The 17007-nt window shown below is 41.6% G+C and overlaps 1 protein-coding gene and 1 long non-coding RNA gene across 3 annotated transcripts in view; one reads left to right on the top strand and one right to left on the bottom strand.

Moving 5' to 3' along the window:
• The window catches only part of MICU2 (mitochondrial calcium uptake 2), a 113224-nt gene extending 102315 nt beyond the window's left edge, over positions 1–10909 (bottom strand). The window contains exon 1 of one of the 2 annotated variants that reach the window (XM_032150666.2): positions 10681–10909. In XM_032150666.2, the coding sequence (XP_032006557.1) occupies positions 10681–10890 (210 nt within the window). In that variant the 5' untranslated portion in view covers positions 10891–10909. The remainder of the gene's footprint in view (positions 1–10680) is intronic. The other variant, XM_032150667.2, reaches the window with a different exon arrangement.
• On the top strand, positions 10874–15126 carry LOC131383295 (uncharacterized). Its single transcript, XR_009213218.1, has 2 exons — positions 10874–11039; positions 14838–15126. It is a non-coding gene; the product is annotated as an uncharacterized LOC131383295 (long non-coding RNA).
• The last annotated feature ends 1881 nt before the right edge of the window (positions 15127–17007 follow it).

The raw sequence follows: 17007 nt of genomic DNA, 5'->3' as shown, positions 1-17007 counted from the left end.
CAACTGCTACAAAGAGAATAAAAATACCTAGGAATACAGCTAACAAGGGATGTGAAGGACCTCTTCAAGGAGAACTACAAACCACTGCTCAATGAAATAAAAGAGGACACAAACAAATGGAAAAACATTCCATGCTCATCGACAGGAAGAATCAATATTGTGAAAATGGCCAGATTGTCAAAAGTAATTTATAGATTCAATGCTATTCCCATCAAACTATCATTGACACTCTTCCCAGAATTAAAAAAAAAAAAACAACAACTATTTCATGTGCAATCAGAGAAGACCCCATATAGCAAAGACAATCCTAAGCAAAAAAAAAAAAAAACAAAAAACAAAGCTGGAGGCATCATGCTACCTGACTTCAAACTATGCTACAAGGCTATATAACCAAAACAGCACAGTACCAGTACCAAAACAGACATATAGACCAATGGAGCAGAACAGAGACCTCAGAAATAACGCCACACATCTACATCCATCTGATCTTCGACAAACCTGACAAAAACAAGCAATGGGGAAAGGATTGCCTATTTAATAAGTGGTGCTGGGAAAACTGGCTAGCCATATGCAGAAAACAGAAACTGGACGCCTTCCTTACACCTTAAACAAAAATTAACTCAAGATGGATTAAGACTTCAATGTAAAATCCAAAACCATAAAAACCCTAATAGAAAACCTAGGCAATACCATTCAGGACACAGGCATGGGCAAAGACTTCATGACAAAAACGCCAAAAGTAATTGCAACAAAAGCCAAAATTGACGAATGGGATCTAATTAAAGTAAAGAGCTTCTGCACAGCAAAGGAAACTATCATCAGGGTGAACAGGCAACTTACAGAATGGGAGAAAATTTTTGCCATCTACCCATCTGACAAAGGTCTAATATCCAGAATTTATAAGAAACTTAAACATATTTATAAGAAAAAAAGAAACAACCCCACCAAAAAGTGGGCAAAGGATATGAATAGACATTTCTCAAAAGAAGACATTTACATGGCCAACAAACATGAAAAAAAGCTCATCATCACTGGTCATTAGAGAAATGCAAATCAAAACCACAATGAGATACCATCTCATGCCAGTCAGAATGGTGATTATTAAAAAGTTAGGAAACAATAGATACTGGCGAGGCTGTGGAGAAACAGGAACATTTTTACACTGTTGGTGGGAGTGTAAATTAGTTCTATTGTGGAAGACAATGTGGCGACCTCAAGGATCTAGAACCAGAAATACCATTTGACCCAGCAATCCCATTACTGGGTATATACCCAAAGGAATATAAATCATTCTACTATGAAGACACATGCACACATATGTTTACTGCAGCAGTATTTACAATAGCAAAGACATGGAACAAACCCAAATGCCTATCAATGACAGACTGAATAAAGAAAATGTGGTACATATATACCATAGAATACTATGCAGCCATAAAAGGGAACGGATCATGTCCTTTGCAGGGACATGGATGAAGCTGGAAGCCATCATCCTCAGCAAACTAACACAGGAACAGAAAACCAAACACCACATGTTCTCACTCATAAATGGGAGCTGAACATTGAGAGTCCATGGATGCAGAGAAGGGAACAACACACACCCGGGCCTGTTAGGGGGTGGGGATTGAGGGGAGGGAACTTAGAGGATGGGTCAACAGGTGCAGCAAACCACCATGGCACACATATACCGATGTAACAAACTTGCATGTTCTGCACATGTATCCTGTTTTTGTTTTGTTTTGGTTTTTAGAATAAAGAAAAACCAACTAAAGACAAAATTAGAAACTTTATTTTAAGAATAAAAATCAGAAACTTAAAATGAAAAAAGAAAAGAAAATCTTTACCCTGTACCATTACAAGTAGTCAACTGGGGGTTTCCTTGCTTCTTGAAACCTGGTTGAAACTCTCTAGAACTGTATACCGGTTATCCATTTATTGTCTCTCAGCTAAAATCCACACTTCTTTGCTTGGTGATACTAGAGCCAGACTCTGTAAACTCTTCTCCTTTGCCAGCTGGGATAAGTCTGTCCATAGAGGGCATGGGAGTGACACTGCAAGACAGCAGAGCCAAAAAGGCACTTTCCTCTCAGGTCTCAGTCCACCTTTTGTTATTCAGAACTGGAGCCCAAAGGCCCTCACAGACCAGCCAGAACCACTTCCAATTAGTTCTGGTGGGCAGGTATAGTGACTTCAGCTGCACCTTCAGGACACACTGGTGGGTGGCTTCCAAACAGCTTTAATGAACAGCTTCCACGGCAGCTCCAGGGGCCCTTAGGCCACACACAACCCACCAGGCTATAGCTATGAGCTGCTCCAGGGCACCACCTCTGTGGTAGCTCTAAGCCAGGCCCTCAGGCCACATTCTCCCACCCAGCAGGTCAATACTGTACACTAATTCCAGCCCACTCACTCCTTCCACCAATGGCAGGCTCCTTCTACAGACTAGTTGTGGCCTGTGCCATCTGACAAGTTTCTTCAGCTGCAGCAGGCTTTATATTCTTGTGATAGGCACAGCCTCTTGAAAAAGGCTCAATCCCTGCTTTGGGGTGGAGCAGGATACCTCTCCTAAGTCTTTAGTTCCTTCACGGTCCACTGTCCTTCAGCCTATAGGCAGTAGCTACCTTCTGACTCCTGCTACTTCTGGACCGCTGTGAGTATTACTCCCTTAGTAGTCAATCACCTTCTACTACTTTTTTACATTAAATTTCCTTCTTCAAATTACTGGTTTGATTTCTGTCTCCTTATTGGACTCTGATAAAGATAAATCCTACCTTTAATTTCACAATCTAGGAATGTTCAAAATCCTTCCAGGAGTGTTGCTAAGAACTGGGGCAATGGAGGTACTTACATTCTCCATGTCTCCTCTTTTGATTATCACTTCCATTCAGTGCTACTTCTGCTTAAAACCACGGGAGCCTTGTGCAACTCTATTGCAGCACTTGTGCATTTGCTAGACTTTACTTAAGATGGGCTGAAAGAAGGGGAGATCTTAAGATTACAGAGTTGCCTTCCCAATCCTGTCCTTCCTTCTCCCTCCATCTCCACTCCCAGCACTCACTTCCCCCCACATTTCCTTATATGCTCCAAATTCTTCTGCTTGCATTATGCAAAGCAGCTTTCTCTCACCCCTGAAACCTAAGTCAGCCACATTCAGGTTCTTTTTTTTTTTTTTTTTTTTTTTGAGACGGAGTCTGGCTCTGTCACCCAGGCTGGAGTGCAGTGGCGCGATCCTGGCTCACTGCAACCTCCGCCTCCGGGGTTCAAGTGATTCTCCTGCCTCAGCCTTCCAAGTAACTGGGACTACAGGCATGCACCACCGTGCCTGGCTAATTTTTGTATTTTTGGTAAAGATGGGGTTTTGCCATGTTGGCCAGGCTGGTCTCAAGCCCCTGACCACAAGCGATACAACCGGCTCGGCCTCCCAAAGTGCTGGGATGACCGGTGTGAGCCACTATGCCTGGCCTCACATTCAGGTTCTTATAGGGCTTACTCTCTACCTCAAACACATAGTATGTAAACCAAAGCCGTTCTCTTGCTAAGAGGATTTTCAGCCAACTGTTAAGATACAGAGCTTCTTATATTTATATCTTCAGTTGGTGTAAAATGTGTAACATGCATTTGACTAAAATGCAAAAATAGTTTATTAATATAGTTGGTTTTTGCCATGTCAGCGTTATTTTCCAAATTTAAAAATAATTTAATTGGCTTGAGGTTTACCAGTTGAAGCATCTCAATAATTGAAATGAAAATATAATTAATCTTATTTACATTCTAAAATGAATATTTGATATTTTAATGTGATAGCAAAGGACAAAATCTTGCTATATAAAGACAAATATAAATGTTAGTAATATATATTAAAAATGCAATCTTATATGTAGTCACAGGTTAAATGGACCCATCTTTAAACTTCAGAGACAAAGGTATATCTATTATTAAAACATTATAGATGTCATCAATTAATTCACCCATTCAATAAATATTTACTGCACCTACTATGTGCCAGACTTTTTTCTAGGCCCTTGGGACATAGCAGATAAGAGCGAAGTCTCTTATTTACTTATGTTTTCTAATGGGAATATGGGATGACATGTCTCTATGGCTCTAAGTATGTAATTTAATATATCTGGGACAGTTAGTAACTTAGCTGATTCTAACCATTTTTAGATATTGGTTGTCTAATATTTCTATAAATGCCAATCAAACCGAAGTTAGAGAAGGTTACTTTGTTATCTAATGCATTTCAGTTCATTCATTCACCCTAGATAAGTATTTATGATGTGCCATTATGTGACTGCGATTATCCTGGTACTAAGAATACAGAGATGAAAAAGACAAGAGGCCATTCTAGTAAGGGAAGACAAAATAAACAAGTATATAAAATAATTTCAGGGCCGGGTGTGGTGGCTCACACCTGTAATCCCAGCAGGGATTTTGGGAGGCCGAGCGGGGTGGATCATGAGGTCAGGAGATTGAGACCATCTTGGCTAACACGGTGAAACCCCATCTCTACTAAAAATACAAAAAATTAGCCGGGTGTCATGGCGGGTGCCTGTAGTCCCAGCTACTTGGGAGGCTGAGGCAGGAGAATGGCGTGAACCCAGGAGGTGGAGCTTGAAGTGAGTGGAGATCACGCCACTGCACTCCAGCCTGGGCAACAGAGTGAAACTCCGTCTCAAAAAAAAAAAGAATTTCAAAGAGTGATAAGCACTATGAAAGAAAAAAAACAACAACTGATAACAGAAAAGACTTTTACGTATTTATAAATACGAATGTAAATAAACATATCAAAGAAAATACCAATGAATTTGTATAATAAGGAATTTGTATTTATTTAGAATAAAAAATACAGCATTACAGATAATGTCATGCAAAATAATTTTATTTTTCAAACAGTAGTGGAAAAATTTTCTACTGAAAAGTGAACAACAACAAAAACCTGTTATGAATTTAAAAAAACCTGAATTATCCAATATTACGTATAATTTGGAAAGAAAATTTAGGGAGTAAATGCAGTATTCGTGCAATTAACGAGTGAACAATAACAAATAAAATATCACTGATATCACTGTTGTCAAGTGTGAACTATATTGTATTTTACTTTGGCTTTGCTGTTTTTACTTTTCTTCCCGTTTTGGGCATTATTACAATGACTTAAAATAGTAATGGTGCCAGGTGTGGTGGCTCACACCTGTAATCTCAGCACTTTAGGAGGCTGAGGCGGACGGATCACCTGAGGTCAGGAGTTCGAGACCAGCCTGACCAATATGGCGAAACCCGGTCTCTACTAAAAATACAAAAATTAGCTGGGCGTGGTGGCATGCACCTGTTGTCCCAGCTACTCGGGAGGCTGAGACCAGAGATTGCTTGAACCAGGGAGGCGGAGGTTGCAGTGAGCCGAGATTGCACCACTGCACTCCAGCCTGAGTGACTGAGCAAGACTCCATCTCCAAAAAAAGAAAAAAAAAAAAGTAATGGTTCAGAAAGCTTTACTTTTAGTCTGATCATCTACTGTTGAGTATCTATTTAGTGAAATGGAGGTTTGTTTTAATCAGTTTGGATTTGCCAATATATGATTCTAGCTTATAATAATGAAATACAATAGTAACCACAACACAGAGGTCCCTAACCCATGGGCCATGGACCAGTAAGTGTCCATGGTCTGTTAGGAACCGGACCACACAACAGGAGGTGAGTGATGGGTGAAAAGAACATTACCACCTGAGCTCCACCTCCTGTCAGATCAGTAGCATTAGATTCTGATAGGAGTGCAAAACCTATTGTGAACTGCACTCCTATGAGAATCTAACTAATGCCTGATGATCTGAGGTGCAACAGTTGCATCCCAAAACCACTCCCACCTCCATCAGTGGAGAAATTGTCTTCCATGAAACTAGTCCCTGGTGCCAAAAAGGTTGGGGACCACTGCCTTAACACTTTTATTATTTAAATTCCTGCAGGAAAGAAGTACACTTATACCTTTGCAACTCTAAAACTCTCTAGTTCCTAAACCTCCCTTCTCCATGGAAATAACTTGTTATAACTTCAAAAAATTTATCAAGGCTTAAGAATGAAGCTATCCTTTTATAGCAGAATGGACTGGAACAACAGAATAAGTTTGTCTCCTCCCTTCTATGATTTCTGATTTTACATATCTGAATCAAATATAACATTTCAATGGGAGTAATACTAAAAGCTTAGAAAAGTTTTCAAATATTCTTTTAAAAGCAGCAATTTACATAGAAATAACTGATGTGCTGACATGATCTAAAACAAGTTCCACTAAGAATTTCTTTGTAGGAGGCACTACTTTGTTGGCCAGGTGTAACAATACCATACATAGACTTGCAATTCAGAGTCTTTACTAATTTATCTTTTAAATGTCTTTTGAATTCATCCACTAATTTAGCTATCATCAACTCTCTCCTGAATTACTGCAACAGCTCCCTAAATCTAGTTTTCAATTCACTCCCTTTACTCAAGTCCCAATACTCTTTCCAAGGTCAGAAACGAATTTGTGATATAGTATTACACGGACTTATTTATGCATTAAATAACATGATATGGTGGCAGGTTTAAAAAGTGCTTTCATTTTGAAGAAGTGATACTCGGAGATACTTATAACAACTCTAATATAGTAGGAAAATATCTGAGATTTCTGTTGATGACAAAGGCAGTTACTTTAATACCACTATAGCTTGTTGCCTACATTCATTAAACGAAGAAAACATTAAACAATTTATGAAAACAATGAAACAAAATTTTTGTCAATGAAATTTTGTCAATGAAAACAAAAATGTAATCTTTTTCCTAAGTTCATGGATCCCCTAAATTCTATGCATGGACATATGGGGGTCCATGAGGGTTAAGAAATCCTGCGATGGCTTCCTGCTGTCCTCAAGATAAAAATTCCTGTCACATGGCTTATGGGACACTTAATGATCTGATTCCCAGCCATTGCTCACACCCAGTTTTGAACCCCATCTTCTGCAGCTCTTACTCTGCCGAGTCAAACTCTTACTTCCAGATCTCTGTAAAGCTATTTCCTTTGCCTACAAAACTCTTCCCCTTCTCTTTGCCTAGCAAACTTGCAATCACCCTCCAGGTGTCAACCTACACATAATTCCTTCAGGAAACCAAGACTGTGTGAAATACTCTTCCCTATGCTTCCACAGCACCCAGTATGTAACCCTACCACAGCATTTATCACATTGTATTAAAACTGCCCTTCCCCATTAAACTGTAAGCACATAAACTGTGTCGCTAATCCCTGCTCCTGGCATATTGTTTAGCACAGAGTAAGATTTCAATACTTGTGAAAGGAAGAAAGTAAAGAAAAAAGGAAGGTTCCAATTCATCTATTGTTTCATGACATGAAACTCTACCCTTAATTCCTGATTGACCCTCACAAATGCAAGCTGTTGGTCACAATGGGAACTAGAAAAGTGTAGGACTCCATTAATATAAATTTATATTTTATTGGAAAAAAAGCACTTAAGTGTAATGACTGAAAATGAAGGCCATATTCACTATTATTGTTATTTTTTTTTGAGACAGAGTCTTGCTCTGTCACCCAGGCTGGACTGCAGTGGCAGGATCTCGGCTCCCTGCAAGCTCCGCCTCCCAGGTTCACGCCATTCTCCTGCCTCAGGCCCCAGAGTATCTGGGACTACAGGTGCCCGCCACCACGCTCAGCTAATTTTTTGTATTTTTAGTAGAGACGGGGTTTCACTGTGTTAGCCAGGATGGTCTTGATCTCCTGACCTCGTGATCTGCCCATCTCAGCCTCCCAAAGTGCTGGGATTACAGGCGTGAGCCACCAGGCCCGGCCGGACATATTCACTATTATTATAGGGTCACGTCAGGAAGAGTTTACCAACTTGGAATACCAATGTAACTATATTAATGCATAAAATTCTATTGCAATGAAAGATTCATCACAAGCCAAAATTCTGGTATACATCTAGCTCAACTATGCACACCTGTCCCTAAAGTAGTGGCGGTAGAGGAGAATTAACAGGCCCACCTCTTAGGGAAATGTATCAAAATCACTGAGGTGAAGGCAAAGTTTTCAAGCTATAGGTCCTCTCAATCCTTCCTGTATTCAGCCACTGATGATGAAAGGAATGTCCACTGTGGTGGCACAAGGATGAGAACCACTGTCTCAGTCCAACAGCAGATCAGGCAAATGCTATGCCAACAGACCTTATAAAACAATTGATAATAAAATGGTTTCTGTATTACTTTAGCTAAGATTAAACTTACAAAGCTGCAGGGAAAGAGAGCTGAGAGTTGGGAAGAGAATCCAAAATAACTAAACTAGTGTGAAGCTTTTAGAGTCAAGTCAGGGATTTAAAAGGAGAAAGATTAGAAGTGGGCCACAAAAAAAAACAATTAGATGGATAAGTGAAATCAAGAGTCTACAAATTGCAGCTGGCGGGTGAGTGGTATTTAAGTCTTGCTCTAGGAATAGTGAGTGAATCACTTTAGTGGGAAGGTGCCTGAGTAGTGTCAGGTCAGAGTGTGAGTATAAAAGGCTCTGAATGACAAAGTTTTAAAATGTGCACTTTGGCCGGGCGCTGTGGCTCACGCCTGTAAGCCCTGCACTTTGGGAGGCCAAGGCAGGCGGATCACGAGGTCAGAAGATCGAGACCATCCTGGCCAACATGGTGAAACCCCGGCTCTACTAAAAATACAAAAAAAATTAGCTGGATGTGGTGGCGTATGCCTGTAATCCTAGCTACTCAGGAGGCTGAGGGAGGAGAATCGCTTGAACCGGGGAGTTAAGAGGTCGTAGTGAGCCAGGATCGCGCCACTGCACTCCAGCCTGGGAGACAGTGAGAGACTCCGTCTCGAGAAAAAAAAAAAAAAAAAAAAATGTGCATTTTACTCTCGGCAAAATGAGACACTATTGGTTTCTGAAGAAGGGTACACTGTGTGGTTAAAGTGATACTCCGGAGAAGATTAACCTAAGTGTCTTAAAAACAGGATGAATCGGCCGGGCGCAGTGGCTCACGCCTGTAATCCCAGCACTTAGGGAGGCCGAGGTGGGCGGATCACGAGATCAGGAGATCGAGACCATCCTGGCTAACACGGTGAAACCCCGTCTCTACTAAAAATACAAAAAATTAGCTAGGCGCGATGGCTGGCGCCTGTAGTCTCAGCTACTCGGGAGGCCGAGGCAGGAGAATGGCGTGAACCCGGGAGGCGGAGCTTGCAGTAAGCCGAGGTAGCGCCACTGCAGTCCAGCCTGGGCGACAGAGTGAGAATCCTCTCAAAACAAACAAACAAACAAACAAACAAACAAAAAAACCTGGATGAATCAAGGGGAGAGAAACTAATGATGAATACACTGAACTTCTTGCCACAAGATTCACAAAAATGCTATAAAAACACTAGATGATACATCTTTCCATTATATGTTTACAATATAATTATAATTTATGTGTTAATACAAATAAGGAATATCACTTGTCAATACTTAATTTTAATTCACAAGGCCTTCTTTCCTCTCTTTTGTTGTATCTGAATGTTCCTTGAGTTTTTCGCTAGAAAGGCATAACGTAAATCTAAAAAAAAATAAAATACTACTTTCAATTTTCAGAAAAGCTCATATGTAAAAACTTACTAAGTCTACAAAAATTTTAAGGTACTACGCATTCAAATTTTCAAATGCGTTACAACATTATTTATCTTGAAATAGGGAACCTGAATCTTTTTTTTTTTTTTTTTTTTGAGACGGAGTTTTCGCTCTTGTAGCTCAGGCTGGAGTGCAATGGCTCGATCTTGGCTCACTGCAACCTCCGCCTCCCAGGTTCAAGCGGTTCTCCTACTTCGGCCTCCCGCCACCATGCCCAGCTAATTGTTTATATTTTTAGTAGAGACGGGGGGTTGGGGTGGGGAGCGGTTTCACCATGTTGGCCAGGCTGGTCTCGAACTCCTGACCTCAGGTGATCCACCCGCCTCGGCCTCCCAAAGCCCTGGGATTAAAGGCGTGTGCAACCGCGCCCGGCAGACTCTTATCTTTAATAGATGGAGGTTTTAGGAGCAATTTTTGCTTGGAACTTACGGTCCACTAAGATATTAAGGTTTATAATCATGCAATAATGTTCCTTAAAGTTGATAATAAAATCTGGAAATCAACTGGTTAATTTTTATAGCTGACACATTTGTGACTTAAAAAAGCAATCGACAGAACTTCATCATGCTATACAAAGAAAAGATCGTAAAACTTAGTTGCAAAGGTTAACAAAGGTATATCCCACAGGGGTAACTGGACGCAAACCACCTGCGGATGTGAATGCCACTTCACTGACTAGAGAGGGAGCAAGAGGCGAGGCGCAGTGAGATTCTGAATTAGGAGCCTCGAATTAAGACAAGCCCACACTCATCACCACTAAATTAGTGCGGCCAGTTTGTGGGCCGTGGTGGTCAGCGTCCGCGGGGTTCTCCCAAGGGAAGCAGAATCTCCAGTCACCAGCCTCGAAGGCCCTCGGGGGCTCAGGCCGGGGGCCGGTCCAGGAAGGAGCGAGTCCCACCAGTCGCAGGGCGCCCCGATCCGCAGCGGCACCTCCACCCACGGCTCCGGGAGAGCCGCCCAGCGCCAAACCACTCCCCGCCAAAGGGCGTCAGGGGAGGGAGGAGCTTGACTGGGTCTAGCAGAAGGAGTTCGTCCCGTACCTGTGCCGAGACTGTGAGACTGCCATCCCGCGCCGCGACATTCACGCGGCTGTGGTGCCAGGCCGCTCCTGCTCCTGCCAGGGCCGCGCCGGCCACTGCCGCTGCCAAGGGGCCGGGACTCCGCAAAGCCTGCCAGCTGACAGCGAGCCCCCGCCGCAGTCTTCCGCCCCAGGCCGCCAGCCGCGCGCAGCTACCCGCAGCCGCCGCCATCTTTGCGGAAGCACAGCTACACGGCGCTTCTCTCCCGGCGCCACCGCCTACCGCATGGGAACTCTCGCGACATCCGACGGGCTTCCGCCCCGCCTACCGGGCGGGCGCCTTGGGTGCGGTTGCTGAGGCGACGCTCGCAGCCGCAAGAGGTGGCCTTAGGTTCCGGGGCTTCCTTCTAAGGCTGTGGGGATGGGATGACAGGAAGAGTATCAAGACAGTATAATATGACTTCCTAGTCCAAAACAAGATCGTGCCCTCGGTTGTGTGGGCAGGTTTCTCCTTTTCATTTTTTCATCTTGTAAAACTGTGAAACGTTTTTTGAAATAGTCTCTTCTGCATCTGTGTTGTTCATGCCTTCCTATGCTCATAGTCTTGACTATTCTTTCATTTCTGCTAAAAGAACTCTCAGACAAGGCATTGTGTTTATTTCAGTCACTCACTATTTGCTTATAATGTATTTAAATTCAGTTTCAACAAAAGGTTTGATAGTAGCTCTTATCCTACCTAGAACTAAAAGTCAGAGACAGCAGCACACCAGCCCCAGGTCTCTATCATCAGGGACGCAGAGGTTTTCCCTAGTGCAGGCTTAGAACGATACCTCAGTCCTGGCTGTTCCATTGGTGATAAGTGATGTAGCTGAGGCAGACTACTTGGTTTTATTTAACAGCCTCCAATCCTCCATTCTTTGGTCTTCTCTTTTCCTGAGTAACTCTCTTTAATAAATTCTTTGTTCAGCCTCTGAAATGTCCCCAGCTATTAGAAGCTTTAGTTGGGCATGCAGTAACGGAGCCAACATCAAAGGGACCAAGACTCCTAATCACATAATCACTGCTGTCTTGAAGTTTTGCACAAAACAAAACTTCAAGAAACAAAAACAAAAACCTGTCACACGAAATCTAATTTGATCATTCAGTGGAAGTTCCGTGGATCACTTTGTTATTATCTGCCCTTAATCCTTGCTCCCTTTCTCTTAGCCGGCTTGTCTAAATTAATCTGCAGTCAGAGGTTCCTCACTTTTCCCTCAGCTTCTGGACTTACTTTTCAGTGTGCCTTCCCAGGTAGGAAGTAGAGAGATGAGCTTTACTTCACAGACTTGTGAGCCAGACCTCAAGGTTTGCATCTTAGCTCTACCAGGATGATCACTGTGGTTTGGGGCAAATTATTTATTCTCTCTGAGTCTCCATTTTCTCATTTGTAAATAACTCACGATTTGGTAGATGATCACTGCTATTTGGGGTAAGGTATTTAATCCCTTTGAGTCTCAATTTTCTCATCTGTGAACAACCCTCTTACAGTTTGGGGTGGGGGAGCTAAATGAGATATTTTATATAAAGTGACTAGCCAAATGCCTGGCACATGGTAGGCTCATGACAGATGTGCGTTTACTGTGGTCAAGGTTTGGTTTACTTCTGCCCGGTGCACACAAATGAGCTTGACAGAATGTCCATGATTCCAGATCCAGAGATTTTCCTGCTTTTTTGTATCTAGCCTGACTTTGTCAACCTCCGGACTGTTTTTTCACCTCTGCTAACTCTGGTAGGCTTTGGCACATGTCCTGCTTTTCTGGACTATTGACATCTAGCTTGTTTCCTGGTGATTATAGGACTTCTAGGAAATGTTTGGACACCCTGGATGTCTTACCTTGTAGCTTATTCTTGATTTCCAGAAACCACAGTCTTTACCTGTATACTTCTAACTGCCTAATTCACACAGTTCCTCTAGGTATTTAATGAAACCTGGCATCTATTACTCAGTTATTGCCTTAAGCCCAAGATAAGTTTAGATTCCTATTAAAACATGTGGCATATTTAAGAACATTGTCTTTCTCCCACAATTTGACATCCTTGTGGGTGAGATGTCTTCCTTTTCCCTGTTTCTCTAGCACCTAGCACAATGCCCAGCACATAATAGACATTCAATGAGTGAGTATATAAGTGAATAAATAAATGGCACAAATGAAACTCTGGGGTTCATATTTCTATGCCTTTTCCATCCGAAATAGAGAAGTATATTATTCCTTTGGGATACTTTATTTTCAAAACAAAAGCTTCTCTTTATTTTGCCAAAAACCTTTGAACCCACTTGGAAAGCAGTGTAATTAGTTATTTTTTAAATTTTCATTATGTGCCCAGGCATCTAGAACTCTCACTTATAATTTAATGTATTCAAACTTTTCTTATGCAGAGGAAACAAATTCTTATAATAGAACCAATCTCTAGTCGAATAACCATTCTAAGTATGAAATCTTCCTTGGCGGCTGCTGACATTTGTCTAAGCACATTGACTATATTGATCTTTTTGGGCTCCAGCTTTGTTCATTTCCTCATCATCAGCTGTAAAGTCCTGGGCTGGGATGTGTTTTCAACCATGCAGTTTATAAACCAACCCCCAAATAAGAAGCTGCTTCTAAAGCTATACATTGTATGCTGTTTTAAATAACTGGACGAAAACAGGATGGAAATACTGATTGTTTCAAAGTATTCTTAATTCACTTACTCCTGCTCTTTTTTCTGAAGAATGAAAGTGGTATGTCAGAAAAACTGCTCTTAAGGAGCTTTATTTTCACTGGAGAGGCTAGGCTTGAATTTCAAAACAATCGTCTCTGACTTTTATACTGTGCAGAGAGGCAAGGGTGTGGTGGGCTGGCACAGGCAGAAAAGCATCTAGGGAAGACAGAAGACTTGATCTGGAACTTGCTGGGGTCTGAGGCAGGGTGAGAGCCTGGGGGAGGCCGCATACAGTGTGTGCTGACAGGCTTGGAGCAGAAGGGCTAGCTGGGGACTGGCTTGGAGTGTCCTGAGGGCCAGGCAGGGGCCACACAATGATCTCCAGTCTATGGAACAGTTGTCAGCCCCCTTGTCCCTCTGCACATTGTCACTGGCGTTATTCATGCTTCCCTTTCAGCATCCCCACCCACCTTGAGGCTGAGCTCCTCTTCTGAATTTCAGATGCTCCACCAGTGTATTTCTTCTGCTTGCCCAGACTTTATCCTGGCCTTTCTTAGCCACTATCCACACGCTTCTTCAAATTATTTTCCTTTTTACTGACAATCAAAACTTCGATTCCCTCTGGGTTACTAGTCTTGAACAAAAGAGGTCAACTAGTTATTCTTACTGAAGATATCTACTCCTTTGTATTTCCATTTTAAAAGAAATTATTAACTCGAACACATCTTTGATCTTAGCATGTGTAGGGAGAAAAACAAAAATTGCTATTGGATTCTGAAAGATTGTTTACTTCTGTATTCCAGAATAATGTGCACTAAGACAGATTATCTTAGGTGGAGGAGAAAAAATATGGGAGATCTCAAAAGATTAGCTAAAGAGGTTGGACTCCTATAGGAATGAAGTAAAAAGCGTATGCATGGACATTATAAAGAACCGTCGCTTGGAATAGTCAGAGGTTGAACTATATTTATGGTGGATAATTGTGTAGCGGAGGGTATGAATCACTCTCAGAGGCCCTAAATGAGTCAAAAGAACTGCTAATTATGTCTGTTTGTGCAGTTTGGGGCCATGAGTAAAAATATCTGGGTATCATGATTGATACCAGCATGTGTAGAAATAGGTTAAAATGAAATCTTACTGACAGTGAGAAAGCAGTGCCCAGAGGAGCGTTTTGTGTGTCTTTCAGATCCTCATCTGCATCTCATTACCTTCCCTTCCTCCCAGTGCAGCTCCCATTACCTTGCGCTGTGATGATTGTGACCATCTCTTAACATGTGCCTTTGCTTCGTCTTTTTCTTCTCTGAAGCATCCCATAGATCTAAGTTAGATCAATCTTCCTAAAACATTTCTTTCACCATGCATCCATTAGCTCTGTGCTTTACCCTTCCTAAGCCTCTGTCTCCCTGTTGGAAAATGAGGAGATGGGTTTCAGTTTATTTTTACACTTCTAAAATTCTTTTTGTATGCCACTCACTCCAAAGTGTCTTTTTTTCTCCTCAGTTGACAAACTCTATCGAATGTGAAATACGTGCTAGGCATGGGACCACACGTTGGAGACAACAAGGACAAATAGGATAGAGCTTCCTGGGCACGGGCTGTGCTCTCACACATTGGCCTGTGCCCTCTATGCTGAAGACTCTTAAAAACATGTAACCCCCCATTTATGTATGTTTATTTCTTAAATCTACACATTTACAACTAAATGTTAAAAGCCACATATTAAGAATGTAAATGGTGATGTAAAGATGAACTAGTATTTACAAAATAAAATTGTATTTTTATTATTAAAGATGCAATGAATGTTTTATTCTAAAACTGTTAGTATTTTAGTGAGATCTGTGTGATTAAATTGGCTTCATTAACTTGGAAAATGCTGATTTAGGTTTTATGAGATACAAGGTCTGGTGTTATGTTGAGTTAATTTATACATTAGTTTTTGATGACTGTCATAGCTCAAAAAGGTACCTCACAAAAATATATTAATTTGAATGGAAGGAGTGACTATACTATTAGTTGAGGTAATGAAACCATTTTACTTGTCTTTTTTTAGCTTTTTCTTATGAAAAATTCAAATATATATAAAATTAGACTAGAATGATGAGTAGAGCTGGACTTCCACAATTACAAACTCATGGCCAGTCTTATTTCATCTCCACCTTCTCCTTTTCCCTCAATTAGATTATGTTGGCATAGCCCCCAGGCTCATATAATTTTATTCTACATATTTTATTATGTATTTTTATTTTTATTTGTGTGTGTGTGTGTGTGTGTGTGTGTGTGTGTGTGTTTGAGACAGAGTCTCACTATATCGTCCAGGCTGGAGTGTAGTGGCGCGATCTCAGCTCACTGCAACCTCTGCTTCCGAGGTTCAAGCAATTCTCATGCATCAGCCTCCCGAGTAGCTGGGATTACAGGCATGTGCGACCATGCCTGGTTAATTTTTGTATTTTTTGTAGAGATGAAGTTTCACCATGTTGATCAGGCTGGTCTCAAACTCCTGGCCTCAAGTGATCCTCCCTCTTCGGCCTCCCAAAGTGCTGGGGTTACAGACATGAGTCACTGTGCCCAGCTCATTATGTATTTTTAAAAGATGAGTGCTCATTAAAAGAAAACCCACACACCAATATTTTGTTTTTGTATTTCTTAATAATGCTTATAATCCAATGGACACAAACATTTACTGAAGAAAAAAAGTTGTGTAAATTGCTGAAAATGCTAGGAGGCTGGGGGGACCCTAACAGAAGATTTAAAAGTCTGTTGTATGAGTGTTGTGTAACACTTCCACATTTCAGGGAGAGGGATCTGTGTTGTCATAAAGTACACTTACAAAAGTTAGTGACAGCACAACAGTTGAGGTTGCAAAAAAATATTTTTTCTGGAAACACGTTTATGGAACAGATTGTTATGTCAGAAGAATTTGATTGGTATTTTAAAATCCGTTATAATATCTCCAAAGTTCAGTGTAGCCCACCAAAGGAGACAATTCACACTTTCTTTCCTTTGCTCCTTTTCAGCTGTAAAATGTACATCTCAAGCACATCAAAGATGGTGACAGAGAAGAGTTAAGAAAGACAGCATATCCAGAGGAGCAAGGGACAAGATCTAAATAATTTCATGAAATGTTACTTGATCCCAAGATTTCTGCAGAAATTTTCAAGTCTGTGATATGTATTCTTGTGCATTGAGACATCCAGAATTTAATAGCCTGTCCTTAACTGTGCAGAAGACCAAGCCACTAAATAAATGCAAATGCTTTGACATTTTTATTGTTTCTTAAAAACCCAAATAAAAATTTCAATTTCATCATTCATTCCTTTTCCCCAAAGCCAGTCTGCTGGTTAGCTGTCTTTAGTCTACAGCATGGTGTGAACACGTGGTGTCGGCACCACCACCCAGAGGCCATCAGCAGGGCAGGAGGCTGGGCATCTGGCAGCAGGATCTGGCTTTTCTCCAGAGCTTCTTTCTCCAATTGACTGAGTTGCCCTGAGTTTCTTTTACACTTCCGAGACTCGGATACAGAGATGGTCACCATTCAGTGGCTCTCACAGACAATGACCTTATGGTCTTGTCTCCAGCTAGAGACAGTGGAGACCTGGCAAGGAGGGTGGAGCCAGGTATGACAGGTAACTCCCAGGTGGGCAGGACTGCGCCTTGCCCACAAGCAGACTGC

This window comes from Hylobates moloch, unplaced genomic scaffold (genome assembly GCF_009828535.3).
Source record: "Hylobates moloch isolate HMO894 unplaced genomic scaffold, HMol_V3 SCAFFOLD_4, whole genome shotgun sequence".
NCBI lineage: Eukaryota > Metazoa > Chordata > Mammalia > Primates > Hylobatidae > Hylobates > Hylobates moloch.
This window is presented reverse-complemented; position numbering and strand designations above follow the sequence as displayed.